Here is a 20,699-nt window from a genome sequence, read left to right on the forward strand (position 1 = left end):
CTCTTTGCAGTTTACTTTTTATTAAAATCCATTTTTATTTTATTTTATCTGTTATTAACCTACAAGAAATGCTAATCAAATTTTTAAAAATGACAAAAACAGTAACCATCATTTGAGAATAGATTAGATTGTATGTTTTTATATATGTACAGACCTTCAGAAAGCAGCAACTGAACAAAAACAAACATCACACTTCACAAACAGGACAGCAGTAATTTACAGATAGTCAAAGTTCATTTCTGTTCACTTTGGGGGCTCTGCTACAGTTTGGAAAATAAAACTGATAATTACATCAGATTAGCAAAAACTGGTTGAAACGCATTGATGTGGAAATGAACAAAACCTAAAGAGAAGTTTATTTTAAAGCACAATCAGCAGAACCATTGTGAGCAAGGTGCATCTAAAATACAAAAAAAAGTTTAATTCAGAGTGAATATACATTAAATATCCAGTCGTTAATAAAAACCTATCAGGACAGTGATGTTATTGCAGGTCAGCAGAGAAAGTTGCAGACGCAACAAAAGCTGGTTCAGACAATTTGTACCCTTTAAGAACCGGAAAGGATTATTGCACTCAACTCATCTAAGGCCTCTTACCCAGAATCACAAAAGAGAAATAATCTAAAGGCCCTAATGGAGCTTTGCTTTACACTTTATACTAACACACATGATCAACAGGCTGAGATGCGACAGATTAGGAAGATAAAGCCTTGGATGCTGATGCGGTCCATGTGGTTTCTGAGCAGAGATGGTGTGGAAATATCAACTGGTCAATATCTAATCACTGATCATTGATATCAGTGAAATGTTACAAAGCAAGTCAAACACATTGGAAGAATATCCTTATGTAGGAATGGGCCGGTTAGCCCATCAGGATATGTCCATACATAAAAAAGATTACAGCTTCAATAAATCAATAAAATCCTCCATTATGTTGTTCCTGAAGCCAATGGAAGTAATGCTAGAGCGAGGAACAAAAGGAGGTTTTTCCAGTTGTATAGATTAAGCAACAATGTCCCACCCCCACTTGTTGCTGAGCACTCCCGGTCAGCTGGTTGAAGTAGACTGCTACACTTTTCCTGTTGCGAGTTTTGGTGTCTACTCGACATTTGTGGAAAAACCTATGCGTTAATTAAATAATCAATAAATGTTACAGCAACTCACAGAGAAATCAGCTGCTAAGAGGAAACTGCTAATCTAACCATTAAATCATCTCCCAGCTTCCAGGATGTGGCGATAAAACACTCAGTAAAGACGTTTTTACTGAGGGAAAGAAAACACTTTTCTTTAATATCACTGAGATGATGAAAAGGAGGGATTCTAAAGATTTTGAAAGGAATGCCAACTTTTACATAATGTAGAGACATTGTGAGGTGTATATTGGTAATTAGAGCTTCATAAATCAAGACTAGAAGGAACTAAAACCCAACAAGTGAAGCAAAATCCCTGTTTTTTTTCCTCTAACATATTGTAGGGGTTTAAATTCTATGGAATTATTTATGTAGATTGTTAATTGAACAATACTAACATCTCTGATCTCTAATGCAAGGCATCAAATCTTCCAAATGTCAACTCTAATCATTTGTTTTTACCTGTTTAATACCAATTACTCCACTCACAACCAACCAAAAGCTCCTTCTAGCAGCAGTAGGAATCATTGATGTTCCTCTTTTCACCAACAGTAACATAACTTTCTGCTTTCTTTGTGTTTATACAAGGAATAATGGTATTTTATTCAAAAAATAGTTAAGCTAAGTGTATTTCGCCCTGGACTATCCCTACCATTGCTGAGCTGCAGACTTATACCATTGTAAGGCACAAAATATGCACATATGTTTTTTCAAACTGCCTTAAGCGTTGGGATTCCCTAAAACACAGCAGTAACAGCTCTTCCACACAGATCCCGCCCAGAAGGGAGTCTCACTCTCCAATAATAGAAACTACAATAATTACCTGCAAAGCTAATGAAATGGTAGCAAACGGAGGCTGACTGAAGGAATGGAGGCGAGTTTGGTCACATTAAGAAAGAATGACCCCCAAGATTGTTGAGTTGATCGTTAAATAAACATAACAGGTGAAGTGAGGAAGGACTGCATCTAAAACTGCAGATCCTTTATATATCGAAGGTATGAAAATGAAAATATGTTGTTCTTTAGGTAAAATACTCTCCTTTCTCTAGGATATTCAAGAATGATCTGAGATCAGACTCCTCCTGACCCAATATATTTGTCTGGGAAAGTAGAAAAACAGTAGGAAACCCCCCAGCACTGAAAGACCGAAACGTAAAAGTAGCAGTACCCACACCCAACTGTTGGTACAGCTTTCATTTTCCAGCAGAACTTCAGCACGAGACGTTAAATTAGACGAGATTAAAAATACAAAACACCTCTGAATGTGCTCCACAGTCATACAGTGTCCTGATCCGTGATAATCCAAAGCTCTTCTCTCTACAGTCTTTGAAAGAATATACTTCATTAGTGGTCCTTCTTCACCTCTTTTTCAACCGAATAAGTCCTGCAGATCGTTGTTGACGGATGCGCTCTGTTTGACTCCGCTGGGGTTCATACTCGGGGCGGCGCCTGGTTGAGAAAAGTTCTGCGGGCTGAAAAAAGGATTTGCCTGCATCCCAAACCCGGCGGGCATCCCTCCCATCCCTACCGCCGCGCCCTGCATCTGAGTCTGTGCGTTCTGACCCGGACCAAACTGACTCACCCAGGGGGTGCTGCCTCCAGATGCAGCCTGGGAACCTATTTGGTTGAGAGGGACTTTGGGCTTGTTGGCTGTAAACAAGTTGTCCAGGGCTGACATGTTAGGCGCTCTGTTCGTCAGCCCAGATGGTCCTTGATTCTGCGAAAGGGCCCCGAAGTTTGGAGCACTGGTGGTGGCCGCCATTCCTCCATAGAGGCCGGGGCCTGAAGGTCGCATCCCCATCCCAAGGCCTGCTGTTTGGAAACCCATGCTTGGGTTGAATCCATTAGAGACTGGACCCACCATAGGACCAGAGGAGGGGAAGGCAGCCATGGTGGTGCCTTGAACTGGAGGAGGTCTCACTGAGCTTCCTAAAGACAGGCTGTTTAGTGATGTCATGTTGTTGAGCAGGCTGCTGGTCAGATCTTTAGTCTGTGATGGAGAGAGGAGAATTAAATCCCAAGACGTTCTGGTAAATCTGTGTTCTTTGTTTGGGAAAGTGATTCCGGTCTCACCTTTGAGCTGCTAGAGGTAGCTGGCTTGATGGCCTGAGGCGCTAAAGGCTGCTGGCTCCTCAGTTTAGCTGCCTGCTCCTGCTCCTTGGCTAATCTTTGTTTCTCCTCTAGCGTCAGAGATACCTGAAGGAGACACGGGAAGTATCTGGATCACATTCAGCACCCCTTATATCTGTCGTCATCCATGTTAAAGTTTTAAAAAGCTTTTACTGCAGCAGAAGCTTTGTTGAAAAATGAAGGAAATTAAACTTTGTGCTGAATATTGTATTGATGGTTTTAATGATCAGTCTGGCTTTTTCTTTTTTTGAACCTTTCCTTTCTCACAAGGGCCATTCAAAATAGTAATCTAGTGTTTTTCAGACTTTTCAACAGGTCAGACATATTATAGGATTGCATAAATTGAATGCATGACATTTAAAATACAAGGAGAGCCAATAATAGTGGAGACACTGACCTTTCAAAAAACGTCTCTAATGTTTTTTTTTTAGTTGGTGCGTCGCTCAGTGTGACATTATGATACTTTAATAAATGTTACGTTTTGTTGAAGGTTTTTATAACTGTCAGTAAGCGTAGAGGAAGCTGTAATGAATTTCAAAGTCACATGTTTACCCTATTAGGCTGCGACGTCGCTGTTGTTGCAGATCCATTTTCTTTCCCATTAACACTCGTGCTGCCAAATATGTCGTCAATCTAACAAGAAGAAGATAATCAGCATGAACCCCACACTGCTGCAGTTTCTTACTGACATTTCAGCGTTTTAAACGTAAACATCTCATTACCTGGTTTGCAGAGGTGGGGGGGCTTTTAGTCTCTTCGGTTGAGTTCCCTGGATTTGTGATGTTTAGACTTCTGTTGTGGAAAATCGAGATAAAAGCTAAATTAAAATCCCATCAAATAAATATTACGAAAATTACTATTAATCACTGCTTTAAATGTAAAGGAACCTGTGCTGCTCCTGCATGATATGCAGCTGCTCCAGTTTGGTTTTGTGTTCAGCCTCCATGCGGTTCAGCATATCTCGGATTACCAACATAAAAGAATTAAACTAAGAGGGAAAAAAAGCAGAAAGGTTAGTAGAAAAATAAATACCACTTTTATAAAAATGCATCCATGTTTATATCAGCTTTGTACCTGATTTAGATTGAGGTTATTATCTATACTAAGGGAGACCAGGTGAGGTAAACTCTTTGTGGCGAGGTGCTCTTTAGGGATGCCAAGCTTCTTGTGGGTGAACGTGCATTTATAGATTCCTAAAATAACAGGGAATTATTTAATTAACATCCATCATTTTTGTCAGAAAGGGTGAGGTTTGTTCTTGTTTGTTTACCTAAAATGCCCATCAGTACAGCTGGTTCTCTAGAGGGGATCTGTTGCAGGAAGGGAAGGATCTCGTCGATGACATACCACTTATCCAGATACTCCAAAATCTTTCCCAGACACACCAGGGAGTTTACTCGCACCTAGAACATAGGAGGTAGATTAGTCAGCTTAAAGAAAACAAAAACCAACGAGGACTCAGAAGGAAGCTGCATGTGGATAACTCACAGCGAGAGAGGACGTCTGTAGGCAGGCTGATTTGATGCGCGGGATGAGAGAATTCTTCATGGATGGGTAGTCTATTAGGTTGGCAAATGTTGGGATGATGTTCAAGCACAGCTCCTGCTCAGCCAAGAATAAGATGTTATAAATTCCAACCCTTTTACGATGACAAGTACAGCATCTGAACTCCTCGTTCTCTCAAGATAAGGCCAAGGAAATATAGAGACAGGTTCTTATAGAATGAACTTCAAAGCAAGACAGCATATTTGGAACAGTGACCAAATTTTTTCAAACAGCCTCTGTCCTAAGATGCAAATACAGACATGATCTAATTACAGGAAAAAAAGTTTTTACTTCAACAATTCAGCCAAAAAAAAGAAACAAAAAAATTGTACCGTATATAATATGCGCTATGGCTTCCTGCTTATGACCCACAATTCAGTTACTATGAACATTCAGACTAATACAAAGTCTGCCCATTTCAAGAGTGTTGCAAACAAGGAAAGTTTAGTGAATAGGAGGCGTATGAAAACATAATGAAATTAACAAATATAGACCAATCTAATTATAGTACTTGTACTTCACTTTTTGAATCAAACAATTAAAGCAATAAAGTATCCCAACATATATAATTTGTTTTTTAGATATAACTGTAAACCCAAAAAAGGTTTCCTTTCCCTACCTGGATCTGTACTGAGGAAGCTTCCACAGCCCTGTAGACCATGGGAAGAACGCTGTTCTTGATATCGTCTGCTGGCGTCTTCGTCAGAAGCAGGTCCATCTTTTGCAGGAATATTAGGAGGATCTGAGCAGAACCAACAGTCAGGAAACCAAGGGTGAAAATCCACACAACAGCAGTCTGTCTCAAACTGAGGAGTATGAGAATAGTTAGATGTGACCACGGGATATGATTTCAGTGCGCTTAGTTCAGATGTTAGTGCTAAAGATGTAGCAAAGTCTAGCTTTAGCTGATATGACTGGACATGTCACCACAGGAAGAACACTCACCATATTACTAGCCTGAAGAGGCATGGAAAGAAAAATAGAGATATGATTTAAAAAGGACAGTTCACCCAAAGCAGCAGGCCATTTAGTCAGGTTACAGTTTTAAAACATGCATATCATCTCTCGAGTTTCTTGAGGAAAAATCAGAGAAAACTTAATTTTTAAACCATTTAAACATATTTTTATATCAAATTGCCAGTTTTGCAAACTAAAACTTCCAGAGTTCAAGCTGTTTTTATGACATGTTTAATGGAAATCCTAAATTTTATAAATATTTGGCAGATATTTCTACAGCAGTAAGGCTTTAAATAGATGGACCAATGACTTTTATGCAAGAGATCAATTTTCCAATCCATTTTTTTACTGTTCCAGAGCTCTAAAACACTTCCGTCTGATTCTTCCAGATATTATAGGAAACATGAATAACCAGTAGTTTAAATCCATGCAGAGCATCACCCACGCCTTTGATTGCTTTTACCTGGAGAGGCTCCTGCTGCTTAAAAACAGGCGAGAGGTCAGGCAGGATGAGGCGAACATACTCCTCCTTGGTGCACTCCTCTGCAATCAGCAGCACATTGGGCAACACGAACGGAACCATGTCTGGGTTGACAAACTCTGAGGTCAACGCAGGCAATATGCGGTACACAACAACTCTCTGGAGGGGGGAAGAAAAAAAGATATGGGTTCAAGAGAATAGAGAAAATCCAGCTTTGATCTGTTACAGATTCAATCATTCCTTTTAAATCTGTACCAGGTTTACTCCACAGTTCTATAAAACCGGTTTACCTTAGGTAGCTTTGGCAGCACTTTGGGTAACCCTTTGTAGAACTGAGATTTCTGCAGGTTGTCCCTTTGGAAGAGGGTATCAAAGTACTGCAATGTTACGGCCCCAACATCGTCAAAAAATGGAATCTATATTAGAAGGAAACACATGGAACCTGTCAGACAAGAAAATCAGAAGTGATCCAATTTTTAATCATCTTTATCGACTAGAAGAGCAAACCTTTGTCATCTGGTCTGCATCAGGACGAACATTCGGAGAGACACTGAGCAACATCTTGACGTGTTCCCGCACCTCCTCTGGAACCTTACTGAGCAGGGATGGACTCATATTGCTCAGCTACAGATTTAACAGTTATGTTAAAACAAATACAGAAAAATAAAACAAACACACAGGCCTTTATAATCTGAGCTGCACTCACCTGATCCAGCTGTCTGCTGAAACTCTTAAAAATATCGTGCTTGTTGACTTGGATTACAGGTTTGCCATCGTTGAAAACGGCATGCATTACAACGCCGAGAGAGTACATGTCTGAGGCCGAGTCGCAGCTGACTGACAAGATGTACTCAGGGGCCAGGTATTCAGGGTTAGGGAGGCAGAGGGGTGGAAGGGTGGGCTCCCACTCTTTACACGTGTACTTTGACTGAAAGCAAAACAAAACAGGATGTAAATTAAAACGAGGAGGTAATAAATGAATAAATTATACAACTTTTAACAAAATAAAAGGAACCTCTGCGTCTGCTGGGTTGTTTGAAGATATGCTAAAGTCAAAGCCCATGATCTTCCAGGCGCCGCTCTTATTCAGGATAATATTCTCTGGACATAAGTTACCATGAACCATCTTAACCCCGCTGTGAAGAAATGACAAACCCTCCGACATCTGAGGGGACAAAATAAACGAGACTAAGCTGATTGGTTTTCATTAACCAGGAGAAAAATCCAACACAATATCATGTAAAAAAGTTGAATAAATCTATAAAGGAAGTGAACTGGATTAGGTACAGGTGAAATATTAACCCTAGAACAAGAAATAATAAAGCTTCTATTGAAGAATGCAGCCAACATGAAGGAGGGGCCAAGTTATCTTGATGAATATAAGCTAAACTGAAAGGATACTGCTTAGGAGAGAATGGCCGGGCATTCCAGCCTGTCAAACAGGGTCACATTAATGACAGAAAAAAGGTGAGGCTTGTAATTGATCTGGTTTTACTGGTTTTCTGCATCACAGCTTACAAATACTTAGATCCATGGGAGAAAATTGAGGGTTCTGAAACTGAGCAGCTGATTGGAGCCCAGATAAAATCCACTCAATAAATCATCAGTGATAAAGCCCTGTGTTTAAATTTATTGCCCAAATAAAAATAACATTCTGGAATTTAAAAGGGCATAAAAAATCCTGGTCTAGTTAATCATGACAGCTTAATTAATCAGTATTGACCTTAATCGTTCCGTCTCACCTGCAGTAAGCCATATTTGGTCTCCACATCATATAGTTTGTATTCTTTGATGTCTTTGGGCACAGGGCTGGGCAGGTTGTCCCACTGGCCCAACACGTTGGACAGACTAGCAAACACTGGTTCTGTGCAGAATGCCAAGCAGTCTCTGGAGGCCAGACAAAAAAAAAAAAAAAAAAGGTTTAATTCTAGTCGACCTTAAAACAATCAATTATACAATAAACACACAGCCAGATAAATGGCTTTGTTCTGCAATACTTTTACAGCTGTGACTCATTTTGTTTGTCCTTGATAACAATACAGAGTGAATGCATCATTGTCTGTGGTAATCACCGGGACTCTTCCAGAGGATGCTGCACAGTCAGGAGGCGCGGGTGACGCAGTCTAGTCAGCTGTTGCACCCCTCTTTTTAAGGAATCGATGATCTGGTCCTTCTCAAATTTCTGATACTTGTCGATCATCTTCTTATCAAACACAAACACTGCAACTTCCTAGAGAGACACATAAAAACTGAGATTAGAAGCAGCTGTGGAGATATGTGCAGACAGTCAAACATTAATCTAGACAAAGAGACTTGGCGCTCAAGGGGTTGTAATCCCATGCAAACCTGTTTGGTGGACTTCTTGGTGCCGTTATAGATCCTCCAGCATAAACCGGGACCTCCACTGGCAATATGTCGGCCAACCTCGAATTCCCGTGTCACCGGGTTGCCCATAACAGCGCTGGTGACATCCGCCGTCACTTTAGTGACGGTGCTTTTCAATTTGTTCAGCATCGACTCCATGGTGAGACTGGACCCGGCAGCTGAGGTAAAACATGGTAAACACTGAGTCAGATAAGCAATTTAAACAGTCCGCACACAGAGGGGGACGCCAGATAGAGACAGCTGTGCTGCTTTTGTCAAATAAAAAGCTCCACAATTCATGAGACAAGGACTCTAAGGCACCTGCAACAGAATTTGCACATCAAAGCGCCCACCTGCATTAAGGTTCATTTCCAAAACAGAGCCGAAATAATTAACACAGTGAGTCGAGGTAAGTCCGACCGCACAACATTATGTTTGCAAAGAAACACCTTTTTATTTTTACAGTGTCCAGTCTAGTTCTTCAAAAGGTAAACTGCTCCATAAGAATGTTCTGGCACCACAATATCTGTGATCCAGGTATAGAAAGTTTAATCTTTATCTTCCAGTGCCTCCGCCTTCCAGCGGAGGTCTGTGAATGGAACACCACCTCTGTTGAAGCTGTGGATCATCCTTCTGGGTATGGCTTTTTTCCACCGCTGCTCACCTGGATCCTGGCTAACTGTTAGCACCGGCACACCATCACGCCACTTGTTGCCCATCGACACCACGATACAACCACTTCGGATTCTCAACATCAACAGAGCTCCATTGGATCTTCCACGTCGACCCCGTTACATCCACCGGGGATCCGGGCGCCGCCTTGTAATGTCCAAACGCGGTGACCACAGCTCCATCGCATCCTTCTGGTCGGCATCACGTCCTGTCGCGCAACAGGTACGTCACCATCTGCGTCATCTGAGCGCCGCTATGCCTTCCTCAGATATGGCTGAGTTGGACCGGCGAACTGGAAGACCTGGAGTGGATTTCAGCGTTCTCCGCTCTCTGCATAAACTGGACTCAAATTCCCACATCACAATGGAACAGCTTAATGTGCAGTCACTGTCAAAGAAATCCGGATTCATCCACGATCACATTCTGGACAAAGAAATAGACATTCTCTGCCTCACAGAGACTTGGCAACAGCCCGGTGTCTACAGCACCCTGAATGAGGCCTGCCCACAAGGGTACTCATACCTGGACAAAGCCCGCACAACTGGGCGGGGTGGGGGCCTTGCTGTTTTATTTCGCAGCTACTTTGCAGTGTCCCTCCTGTCTGTACCCGGTGCTTCCTCCTTTGAAAGCCTTGTTTTTAAATGCAATAATCCTTTCTCTGCTACAGTAGCTGTCATATATCGCCCCCCTAAACCACAACCAACTTTCATTTCTGACATTCATCAGTTCCTAATCTCTCTCTGCACAGCACACTCAAATATTCTTGTAATTGGTGATCTCAATATACACATGGACTCACACACTTCCCGTCTAGCTGCCGAATTCAAACAGGTTTTGGACTGTCTAAATCTTCAACAGCTGACAGATGGCCCCACCCACAGCAAAGGGCATACTCTGGACCTTGTTATAACTGACTCCCTTCCACTCACCAGCATCAACATATACGATGTTGGTGTCTCAGATCACCTGGCAGTAACATTTAGACTCCCAATAACCTTTTTCACCAAACCAAAACGCCATATCACTTTCAGAAACATCAAAAACATTGATTCCTCATCCTTCAGCTCACATCTTCAGCATCTTTCCCCCTCTCCACTCTCATCAGCCAGTGACTTAATGGACTTCTACAACACAAGCCTCAACTCCATCCAGGATACTCATGCTCCTGTAATAACCCGGACTGTCACATTCACACGTTCCGCTCCTTGGTTCACCAAAGAGCTAAGGCAAATGAAGAGGTCTGGCCATGTCCTGGAGCGGGCATATAAAACATCTGGCCTGACGGTGCATAAATTGGCCTACCGGGAACATCGCAGAAATTATGCAACAGCCCTCTCCAAGGCCAGGTCCAATTACTACTCCTCGCTCATCAACAATAAACCAGGTAATTCCAGAAAACTCTTTTCCACAATCAGCCATATTCTCAAACCACAGGTCTCCTCATTCTACAACCACACAGATATAAACTGCAACCGGTTTCTGGACTTCTTCATATCAAAAATAGACAGCATCCGCTCTTCACTTTCACCTTCAAACAGCACCACTATTGATACCCCTGAGACATCTCCCACACAACTCCTATCACACTTCTCTTTGCCAACGCAGCAGGAGGTCGAGAACATCATCCGCAAATCTAAATCATCCACCTGCTCTTTAGATCCCCTCCCATCCCCTCTGCTCAAAACTCACCATCAATCCATTAGTCATCTCATAACCAAAATAATAGCCAGTTCCCTGGAAACGGGTACCGTCCCATCTACCCTTAAAACTGCCCTCATTAAACCCCTCCTAAAAAAAACCACCTTGGACCCTGAACCTCTGTCAAACTACAGACCCATTTCAAACCTCCCATTCATCTCCAAACTCCTAGAAAAAGTTGTTTCCACCCAGCTCCACAACCACCTTAAATGCAATAATCTGTATGAAAAATTCCAATCTGGTTTTCGCCCCTCCCACAGCACAGAAACAGCTCTCATCAGAGTCACCAGCGATCTGCTGATGGCCTCTGATTCCGGTTTCACGTCCCTCCTCATTCTTCTTGACCTGTCTGCTGCGTTTGACACAGTAGATCACCACATCCTCCTCCACCGCCTCCAGCATTTCATTGGTCTCTCTGGCACTGCCCTCCACTGGTTTCACTCCTACCTCACTGACAGGACCGAGTACGTGGCCCTGGGGGAGGCAAAATCCAGACCTCACACTGTCACCTGTGGGGTCCCCCAGGGCTCCGTGCTCGGCCCTACCCTGTTCACCATCTACATGCTCCCCCTTAGTTGTGTCGTCGGCAGGCATGGGGTCAACTTCCATTGCTATGCTGACGACACACAACTTTACATTAAAATGACTCCTCCCAGCTCCCCCGCCAACTCTGTCACCCGCCTCAGCTCCTGCCTGGAGGATATAAAGGCGTGGATGAATCAAAACTTCCTGCAGCTTAATGCCTCAAAAACAGAGGCCATCCAAACTGGTACTCCTCATCAACTCCGTTCCTCTCCTCTCACCTCTGTTTCATTCTGTGGTCATACCATTCCCCTCTCTCCCTCTGTTACAAGCCTTGGGGTCAAGCTTGACCCCCACCTCTCCTTTGACAATCATGTCACCTCCATCTGCAAAACGACCTTCTTTCACCTCCGTAATATCTCTAAACTCCGTCCCTCCCTATCCCTCCCTGCTGCAGAGAAGCTCGTCCACGCCTTCGTCTCCTCCAGGCTGGATTACTGCAACGCTCTCCTCGTCGGGATCTCTGGCAGGAGCCTTCAGAAGCTCCAGTATGTACAGAACAGCGCTGCCAGGGTCCTGATGAGGGTGAGGAAACACCAGCACATCACTCCCATCCTTCACACTTTACACTGGCTGCCCATTCACGCCCGTATAGAGTACAAGATTCTTCTGCACACCCATCACTGTGTGCACGGTGCGGCCCCCATGTATCTCACTGAACTGCTCACACCACACACCTTTTCCCGGACCCGGTCAGGCCAACAGCACCGTCTGGCCCCACCCAGGACACGGCTAAAAACAATGGGCGACAGGGCCTTCGAAGCTGCAGCTCCCCGTCTGTGGAATGCCCTCCCAGACCACCTTAGGGCCCCACAGACGGTGGATTGTTTTAAGAAAGGACTAAAAACTTTCCTTTTTAGAAATTCCTACAATTGTTGATTTTAGATTTTTTTTTAATAGGCTACGTATGCCTTTTAATGTATTGATTTTAATGACTGTCTTTTTACTCTGTTTTTAATGTTATGGTCTTTTAAACTTGTTTTGTAGCACTTTGAGATTTGAAATCAAATGTAAAGTGCATGATAAATAAAATTCATTATTATTATTATTAAAAAGCTAAGAGTCTCAAAGTTGCTATTTTTTCTGAGATAATGTTCCTATGGTTTGAAGTCATTTTGATGAGAAGCCAAAAGAAGCATCAGTGTCTGAAATTTTGGGTTCTACGTTTTAAACATATACCAACAAGGGCACTGCCTCTCATGTCCCTGCACACTGTTGGGTCAGCTGGCTTAAAAAAAGGGGGAAAAAAGCATTTACACCTGTTCCATTAAAAACATATTTAGCTGTCTAAAAAAAAAAAAAAGAGAGAGAGAGAGGACAGCATCTTCTTACACATAAAGATAACACTGATGAGAAATTTGTGTTACAGAGCTACAAATAAAATGTCTGTTTGGCTGCAAACCTATTTTATTAATCATATAAGGTTGCCTTTAAAATTTTAGTGTTTTCATCTTTCAAACTTGACATTTACCTTCACACAAAATAAATAATAATTGGTATTGGGATCTGATGAGGCCGAAAAACGGACCGAAAAACAGTAATAAGACTGATGATTTTCCAGGCACTTGAATTGGAGTAATTTATATGTATAAACTAATGTCCTCAAGTGATCTTAAAGGGGAATTGAACCTCTGTGGAAACGCACGCGCTAATGAATAAGATGACCATTTTAAAGGGCAACCACCTGCAGACACTTCCTGGCAAGACACGTCAAACATTAATAAAACGGTTGAAAACATGACGTAGATAAACGACTCATAACTTCAAGCATATTTTTAGGCGTCAAGTTGAAAAAGAGAAGGTTTCACTTAGTTTTACTTCAACAGGCAGGTCAGATAGTGAAGTGTTTTGGGGGTTAGCAAAGTAAGCCGTCTTTTTGTAGCCTGAATGCAAACGTTAATACTGGTCGAACAATGGCATTTTTTCCAAGCAAATAAATATATTTTTGAGACAAACATCTAATATACGATATGATCATTTAACTGACATTAAGCTTATGTAGTGCTATCACAAAATAAAAGGTATTTTGCTGGGAGATATACTCAAGCTATCAAACTAGCCACCAGTTTTGCGCAAGTAGACAGCGGCGTTACAACAATGTTTTATTAAAAAATAGCCCGTTTAAAATCCCCGAACTACTTACCGTAATAAAAAGGAAACTCTCAGATTTCAGTCTGATTAGAATTATTAGCATGCACCGCTACGATCACTAAAGGCTGTGAAATACAGCCCCCATGTCGCCTTCCAGCAGCATACGAAATGAGTTAGCTTAGCATGCTAGGAAAACGGCAGCTTAGTTCCGGGTTTTTTCTTTTTTTTCAGTTGCGTCAGGTGATCATACGTCACATTTTCCGAGGCTCTAGAAAAACAAGTTTTATTGTCATAAAAACTTTAAAAAACGGTTTTAGATGCACTAATGGAAAATATGGAACTATAATTTTCTGATAAGTTATGTATTGGTACTAAAAAAAAAAATCTGAGTTTATTTTGAAAAAATAAAAAAATAACACTTGTTTAATTAAAACTTCAAAACAAAAACGAAAAGTAATAAGAGTTGTTGAGAAATTAAAATATTCAACTTCTTCCTTTTCTTTTTTTTTTTCTTCAACAAATTAATGTTAATAGAGGGCATATATTTAAGTTTTATTTTCTGCTCTTAATACGTTCAGATAAAAACCCATAAAAACTCATGAAGGTTTGCGGTGATAACTGAATGTGAAGTTCTAAAATGAATACTTTAATGGTGGCACAGTTAAACAAAAAAAAATAATAATTACAAGAAAATACAGTCCTTAATTGGGAGGACAGCTTTAATTCAACATAATAAAGTGCATTATTTAATTATTTCAGTGTTATAAAATGAGAAAAACAATTAGAGTCATTCTTTTAACATTGTTTTACAAAAATAAAACTAAAATCAAAATGCGTCAGCCAATCTCATCAAATAATACATTAGCGGCCTAAAATTACACCAAGTCATTTATAATACTCACTTAATTTTATATCAATTCAAGTATTTAAAAGTTTAAATTATAAACATTATAGTTAGTAGCACTAAATGTCCTGAGAACCTACAAATGAAATGTTACCCTGAGGTACTACCATAATAACCCATTAATCTAGCCTTCATTTCATTTAAATCTTATGTAAAAGTAAAGAAAAAAGATTTATACTACAAAATTCAGTGTCATTATTTTCCTTCCCTTTTCTTACACCTTTTGATGCAACAAAACAAGGTCAGCTACAAAAACTTTTTTCCAACTGATATTTTTACATATAAATGTGTTATAACACTGCACAGGAAGAATGTTAAATTAAAACATCAAGCGGGGTTTATCGTAATCAAGTTTCAAATAACAAAAGTTCCTACTTTTATCCATTTTCGTTTCATTATATGCTTTCCTAAAACAACTCAAACACAAAGCAACAAGTCTCAACATTAATTTGATTTAGGATAATTAAATGTCTTTTTTTTTTTACTTTGATTTGCAAATTTTGGTTAAAATTATTCAATTTTCTTCACATATCAAATAACATTTTGACAGCATTTGATTTAGAAAGAGTAAGAAAAATGCTGGAGGAAGACCACTGGGTGATGCTTTTCAAACTCCTTGAGCAGCTTCCTCTTCTCCTTTGCAGCCATGCTCGTGTTGGATGAAATGTGACAGAGGAGCTGTTTGAGACTTTCAAGAGTGCTGGCTTCCCGCTGATCTTCGTACTCCTGCCGGGTTACCCTTTGGCAGAAAGTAAAGGCTGCAAAACAGAGGGAACAATTTGTATTCACTCTGCATTTAAATTACTTTAACATTCAGGTGAAACCTGGAACAGCAGCGCCCCCAAGTGGACATAAAAACAACTTTAGAATTGCAAGGATTATGACTTTCTGCAGTTAGAAATTCAGACTGCATATCTAAATCAAATGCACAAAAATATTTCTTTACAAAATGAAAAGAAAATTTCATTCAAAACTGATTTTTTTTAGATGACATGTTAAAGCTTCATCAAAGTTCAACTTACTAGCAACTGAATCTGGGTCCTTCCCCTGCTGCAAGGTCCTTAATGCTCTTCTCACCGCTTCAATAAGTGCTGCAGGAGTCTTTCAGAACAGCCAGGGAGGAAATACAAGAGAAAATAATCTTTATACAATGTTACAAAAATATTTAAAGTACATTTCTTTAAACTTTAAAAAGTGGACTTTCATTTGGATGCAGCACCACTTAATTCTGTTGTTAAAGTTTGTGGTGAACTAACAGTTAACATCACTCTGAGCAGAGGGATGGAAATAAGGAAAAAATGGGAAAAAGAAGAAATATTTGTTATAGACTTACTTTAGATGTTCACCTTAAAGCAGGACAAAAACTGAAAATCCTGATAAACGTACATTAAAGTGTGGTTTTCTAATAGATTTATAAATACTTTTACAAGGCTCTTTAGATACAGTTAGTCAAGTTTTTTTTTAGTTTCTGCACAAGATTGATAAAGCTGTGAGATACAGAAGGATTTTCCTGGATCTAAAAGTGAAATCTAACAAATGGCCCTAAAAGCAACGCACCTTAAAGAGTTCAGCATGATGGTCCATGAGAAACAGTACCAGGGTTTCGCTCTGAGGTCGAGTGAGTTCATGGCTCTGAACAAGAGCTCTCTGAAAAGTGCGGCAGACAAAAGTCCTGTTGTCAACCTAAAGAAATAAACAGGCTGAAGTGAGTCAATCAGCTCTAATTCTATCAACGAAAACAATCAATATAGGAGCTTTTTTCTTAAACATATTAAAAATGAAGATACAGAGGAAAAGCAGCTGGGAGGTCAGTTTTTTTGTTACCTGCTTCTGCAGCCGACAAGCCTCCGACTGAGCAGCAGCAGCCATGAAGGCCAGGAGTCTCCTCAGTTCATCCCTCACACTCGTCTCCAGCAGCCGCAAACACAGCTGAGACGCTCTGACGGCTTCCCGCGTCTTCCCATCATCTAAAGAACCAACTAAAGACATTAGAAACTACAACTTCATACTTCAACCCTTCACATGTCATCCTACATCTGCAGGCCTGCTCTTACCCAATAAATGCAGAATTGCGACATGTATATCCAGGTAGCGTCCTGATATTAGTGGCGCTTTTTCCTGTCCGTTGTAATACTTGGAAATGGTGTCAAAGAGGAGTCTCTTCTGCTCTGCACTGTCACCACTTTGTTGGCTGAGATTTTCCCCTGTGACCATAATCAGCTGATCTGGAAACAGCTCAAGGCAGTCTGCTGCCGCTGTAAGCCATGAATCCATTCTGAGTGGAGAAAAAGGGGGTGAAACATTCAAAATCCTCTCAACACACATTTCGAAGGGTCAGTGTTTAAACATTTGATCAAGTACGGACTGAAGGAGGCTGAGTGAATCAGGAAGGTCTCTTTCCAGACAGGTGTTAGAGATAACCAGGTCGCAGTTGGCCAGAGGAGCCCTGCAGGTTCTAGAACGAAGCCTTTCAGGAGAGGTGAGTATGCAGTCCAACACTGGCAGCTCTATGATCAGCAGCAGCTGCAGGAGGGTCTGCTGCTTCCAAACCTCATCCACCACTGGAGACGGAGGGAAAAAATACAAATAAACAAAACTAAAATAATAAGATCCCAAAACCAAACAGTTCTATCATTACCAGCTTTAGACAGGAAGCTGGAAGCGGAGGCTGCTCTGTTCCTAACAGGGGAGAAGGACGTTTGCAGGTTGATGGTCCGGAAAAGCCGCTCGACTCTCCTGTCTGATGGTTCGACGGCAAGAGGGTTGGAGAAGGTCCTCATTTCATTAAGCCTAAAGGGCAAGAAGAGTGGAGGAATAGAACAACACCTTACTTTATATACTCAAAAGAACTATTAATTGCACAGGTTTGAATTAGTATTGAACGTTTTCTGATACGCAACAGGCCACAGTAGTAAGGCTAACATCTAAACATTCAGCCACATATACATAGTAAGTACGAGCTGTTTTCACCAACACACTCCTGTTCAGAATCATTTAAATCATTCAGTAAATGACATGAAATTAATGTAGCAGCGGATTAAGTCTCAGCTGTTCTAAACATCCTAATCAATCTCCTATATTCGGAGTTTAAAGGCACAACAACATCTTGGAAGAACCGAAATTTTTTTTTTTTTTTTTGTCGAAAGACAAAGCTGGCTTCCCACCAGCCAACTGTTAAGCATGGCGTAGGCAACATCATGCTGTGGAGCCCGATTGCTGCCAAGTATACTTTAGCTTTCCACGTAGTGGATTTAACAATAAAAAAGGAGGGAAGTCACCAATCCTCATAAACTACAAATACATAAAAACCAAGATTATTTACATGGAAATATTAAATAGAAGTTAATTAATATAACATCCATGCTCAATCAGACTGCATTAATGTCATCTGAACAACAAAGTTAAGATAAGACACGATCACAATTCTGAGAAAATAAAATTTGATCCAACCTTGAGATCTTCTTCCTCTTTGTCTCATGTTCATTTAGCAGAATATTTTCTGCATCCCTGCTGTCCTCCTTGATGGCAGGACCATTTATGGTCTTCTGTTCCATAAAACGATAAAGACTGCCGCTACTGTCCTCAAAATTCGCCTCTTTGTCTCTGCGAAAAAGCTTTGTGCCCACCGACTCAAACACCTTGGCCTCCATCAGAGCCTGGCAGAGCCGAGCAGCTTTGAGGCGCGACACCTCGCTGGTGCAGAACACCACGTTCTGCATCAGGTAGCTGAGAACTGCATCCACGGCGTCCGACCCAGTGAAGCATTCGGTGTGAACACGGAGGTGTTTCCTGAGGCGACACACCTCCACCTGAGTCCGCAGGGCATGGATGATGTTCTGCCAAAGCTGTGTCGCACCGAAAGGCCTTGAGAAATCTGTTGGAAGATCATGGTTCAAATTGGGTGGACTTAAAAGGGGGTTTCTTTAAAAGTGGTAACAGGTAAGTATCAAACTCTGTCCTAAAAATGATTATGTACAAAATAAAGATGAATTCTTTGCAAAAAAGTTAAAAAACAATCCACTGGAATTTCTTTCCAAGTTTGAAGACATTTCGCTTCCCATCCAGAATAGGTTTGAGTTAGAGGCTTTACAAAGCCAAAACAAAGCCTTGTTTTGGCTTCAAAAACATGTAAATTGAACAAGTCCACTCTATAAAGCCTCGAACTCAACGCTATTCTAAAATCCTGAATTGAAAAAGCATCCTTGATGGGAAGCAAAACGTTTCCAAACTTGGAAACAAAGTCCAGTGGACTGTTTTTTTTTTACTTTTTTGAAATGATTACTACCTGGATGACTGAGAATCTTCACCAGCAAAGATGAAATCTGAAAGTTCAAATAGGGGATGATCTCTAAAAGGTGCTGCAGGTGTGTTGTATGTCTCAAAATGATAAAGAGTGCCATGCGAAAGTGTCCATAACCCAAGAACTGTCTCACTTTTGACAACATAAAGGTAATGTTTTGGAGGATCATATAAGACGGATCAACACAAAGTGGAATATTAGGATTTTAGAAATAAAATAGTAGCAGAAAATCTTTAATCCTTAGTCTAACACTCTTAAATAAAACAAGCCTGTTGCTTTGATGAATCAGCTAAATAGGGTCAAACTGTGGATCATTTTATTTCCCTGCAACTACAGCTGATCTGAGGTTTTTCAGAGAACATTAGTGAACAAACAGCACTGTGGAAACACCAAAAGACAAAAAGTTCCCAGGACTTTTTTGGTTTACATGCAGAACAAGAAAGATGGCGTGGCACGTAGGTGGCAGTATCATAATATAGTGATTGGTTCTTCAGAAGGTTTAAGGAAGCAGGTCAGGGAAAACTGGGAAATTTATAATGTTAGAAAACCAGTTATATTAACACTTTCCAGAGGAATTTCATAATCGCCTTTTAAGCAGCAAATTTAAAACAGAGTAAACTTCCGTTATATTACATTTCGTTATTGAGGTCTCTAGTTAGATGCTATAAAATAAGAGATCAGTTATAATTCTTCCCCAGACTAAAGAAAAACAGATAAAGAACCACTTTGAGGGTTCGAAGTGCAAAACAACATCGAGTTAAGAGGAGGTAGCTATTCAAATTATTTATATAAAGATATATTCCAGTTCAAAGTTTTTGTGGCTATGTTAAATAAATATATTTGTTCGCTAAAATCTTACCATTCGGGGTATTTTCTCTGAGACTTCTCGTTTGACTATTCAACCTTCGAAACCGTGGAGTCAAATCAACCGCCATCATACAACTATATTCTTCTTCGTTGGTACATTGTAATAAGGCACACACTGCTGCTTCCAAGCGGCGAGGAAAAGAGTCACACCTCGACGAGAAAGGTCTGTAAACAAAAAAACGTCCTTTCTAGGTGAATGGAAGTCAGCTTTATCATTTAATAGTTAAACACAAACAAACATATACTCTTGGAGTTTTCTTGGTCCTGCCCACATTTAAATGAGTACAGACGACATAGAATGTATTTGAAAAAAAAAATTATATTAAAAACCAACATTTGACACTAAAACACAGCACTTATGTAGCTATACAAATCTAGTAAATATGTTTTAAGATCATTAAACATAAAACAGATCAGCCTTAAAAAACTTTAAATTAGACTTGTACAGACTATATCAGAGCCATTTAAATTGTATTATGTAAAGTTTAAAGTCTGAGGTCAAAAGCTCACGAAAAAAAAATCATGTATTTTATAACATTGTCTGAGTCATCTAAGATGACAATGGAAGACAAGGACAAGCATATTCTGGATGTTTTAAATGCCTTATTGTGAAAAACAGAATAATGGATTTTATATTTGTATTACTGTTTTTGTTATTGTTGTTGAACATTCATCATGGCGGCAGCGACTTGATATAGCTCTCGACAATTCCACAAAATATGCCGTTCACTTTAAGAAATAGAAATGTCATGGGAGCTGTACAAAACAAAATTTCGTGTTGTGTACACTGTGTGTTGTGTATACAAAATGACAATAAAAGTTGCCTGAGTCCAAGTCTTATTATTATTTTTAACATTATCATGTTTTTGGACTGTGTGAGGAAGCCGCAGTACCCGGAGAGAACCCAAAGGATGCTCAGGGAGAGCATGCACACTCCATGCAGAAAGAGAACCCGCAACCTTCTTGCTGCAAGGCAGCA

The 20,699-nt window shown here is 40.4% G+C and overlaps 2 protein-coding genes across 3 annotated transcripts; both read right to left on the reverse strand.

The window, feature by feature from the left end:
• Window positions 1-10: 10 nt before the first annotated feature.
• On the reverse strand, window positions 11-13,856 carry scyl2 (SCY1 like pseudokinase 2). Of its 2 annotated transcripts, XM_038294178.1 has the most exons (19): window positions 13,702-13,856; window positions 8,589-8,785; window positions 8,315-8,472; window positions 7,985-8,129; window positions 7,258-7,407; window positions 6,949-7,170; window positions 6,750-6,866; window positions 6,533-6,658; window positions 6,225-6,401; window positions 5,750-5,761; window positions 5,424-5,546; window positions 4,748-4,861; window positions 4,530-4,662; window positions 4,334-4,452; window positions 4,147-4,247; window positions 3,982-4,051; window positions 3,812-3,892; window positions 3,203-3,325; window positions 11-3,119 (listed from the first exon to the last, which is right to left on the reverse strand). In XM_038294178.1, the coding sequence occupies exons 2-19, from the start codon at window positions 8,763-8,765 to the stop codon at window positions 2,499-2,501; spliced, it is 2,769 nt and encodes a 922-aa protein (XP_038150106.1). In that variant the 5' UTR covers window positions 8,766-8,785; window positions 13,702-13,856; the 3' UTR covers window positions 11-2,498. The 2 variants fall into 2 exon arrangements, with proteins under 2 accessions (XP_038150106.1, XP_038150107.1); XM_038294179.1 differs by lacking the exon at window positions 5,750-5,761.
• Window positions 13,857-14,350: 494 nt separating this feature from the next.
• On the reverse strand, window positions 14,351-19,868 carry depdc4 (DEP domain containing 4). The gene is made up of 9 exons (XM_038294201.1): window positions 19,713-19,868; window positions 18,004-18,427; window positions 17,192-17,343; window positions 16,919-17,114; window positions 16,608-16,828; window positions 16,378-16,520; window positions 16,111-16,236; window positions 15,576-15,654; window positions 14,351-15,311 (listed from the first exon to the last, which is right to left on the reverse strand). Exons 1-9 carry the CDS (start codon window positions 19,789-19,791, stop codon window positions 15,112-15,114), a joined length of 1,620 nt encoding a protein of 539 aa, XP_038150129.1. The 5' UTR covers window positions 19,792-19,868; the 3' UTR covers window positions 14,351-15,111.
• Window positions 19,869-20,699: the final 831 nt, after the last annotated feature.

This window comes from Cyprinodon tularosa, unplaced genomic scaffold (genome assembly GCF_016077235.1).
Source record: "Cyprinodon tularosa strain WSP-4 unplaced genomic scaffold, ASM1607723v1 ctg336, whole genome shotgun sequence".
In the NCBI taxonomy this organism is placed as follows: Eukaryota; Metazoa; Chordata; class Actinopteri; order Cyprinodontiformes; family Cyprinodontidae; genus Cyprinodon; species Cyprinodon tularosa.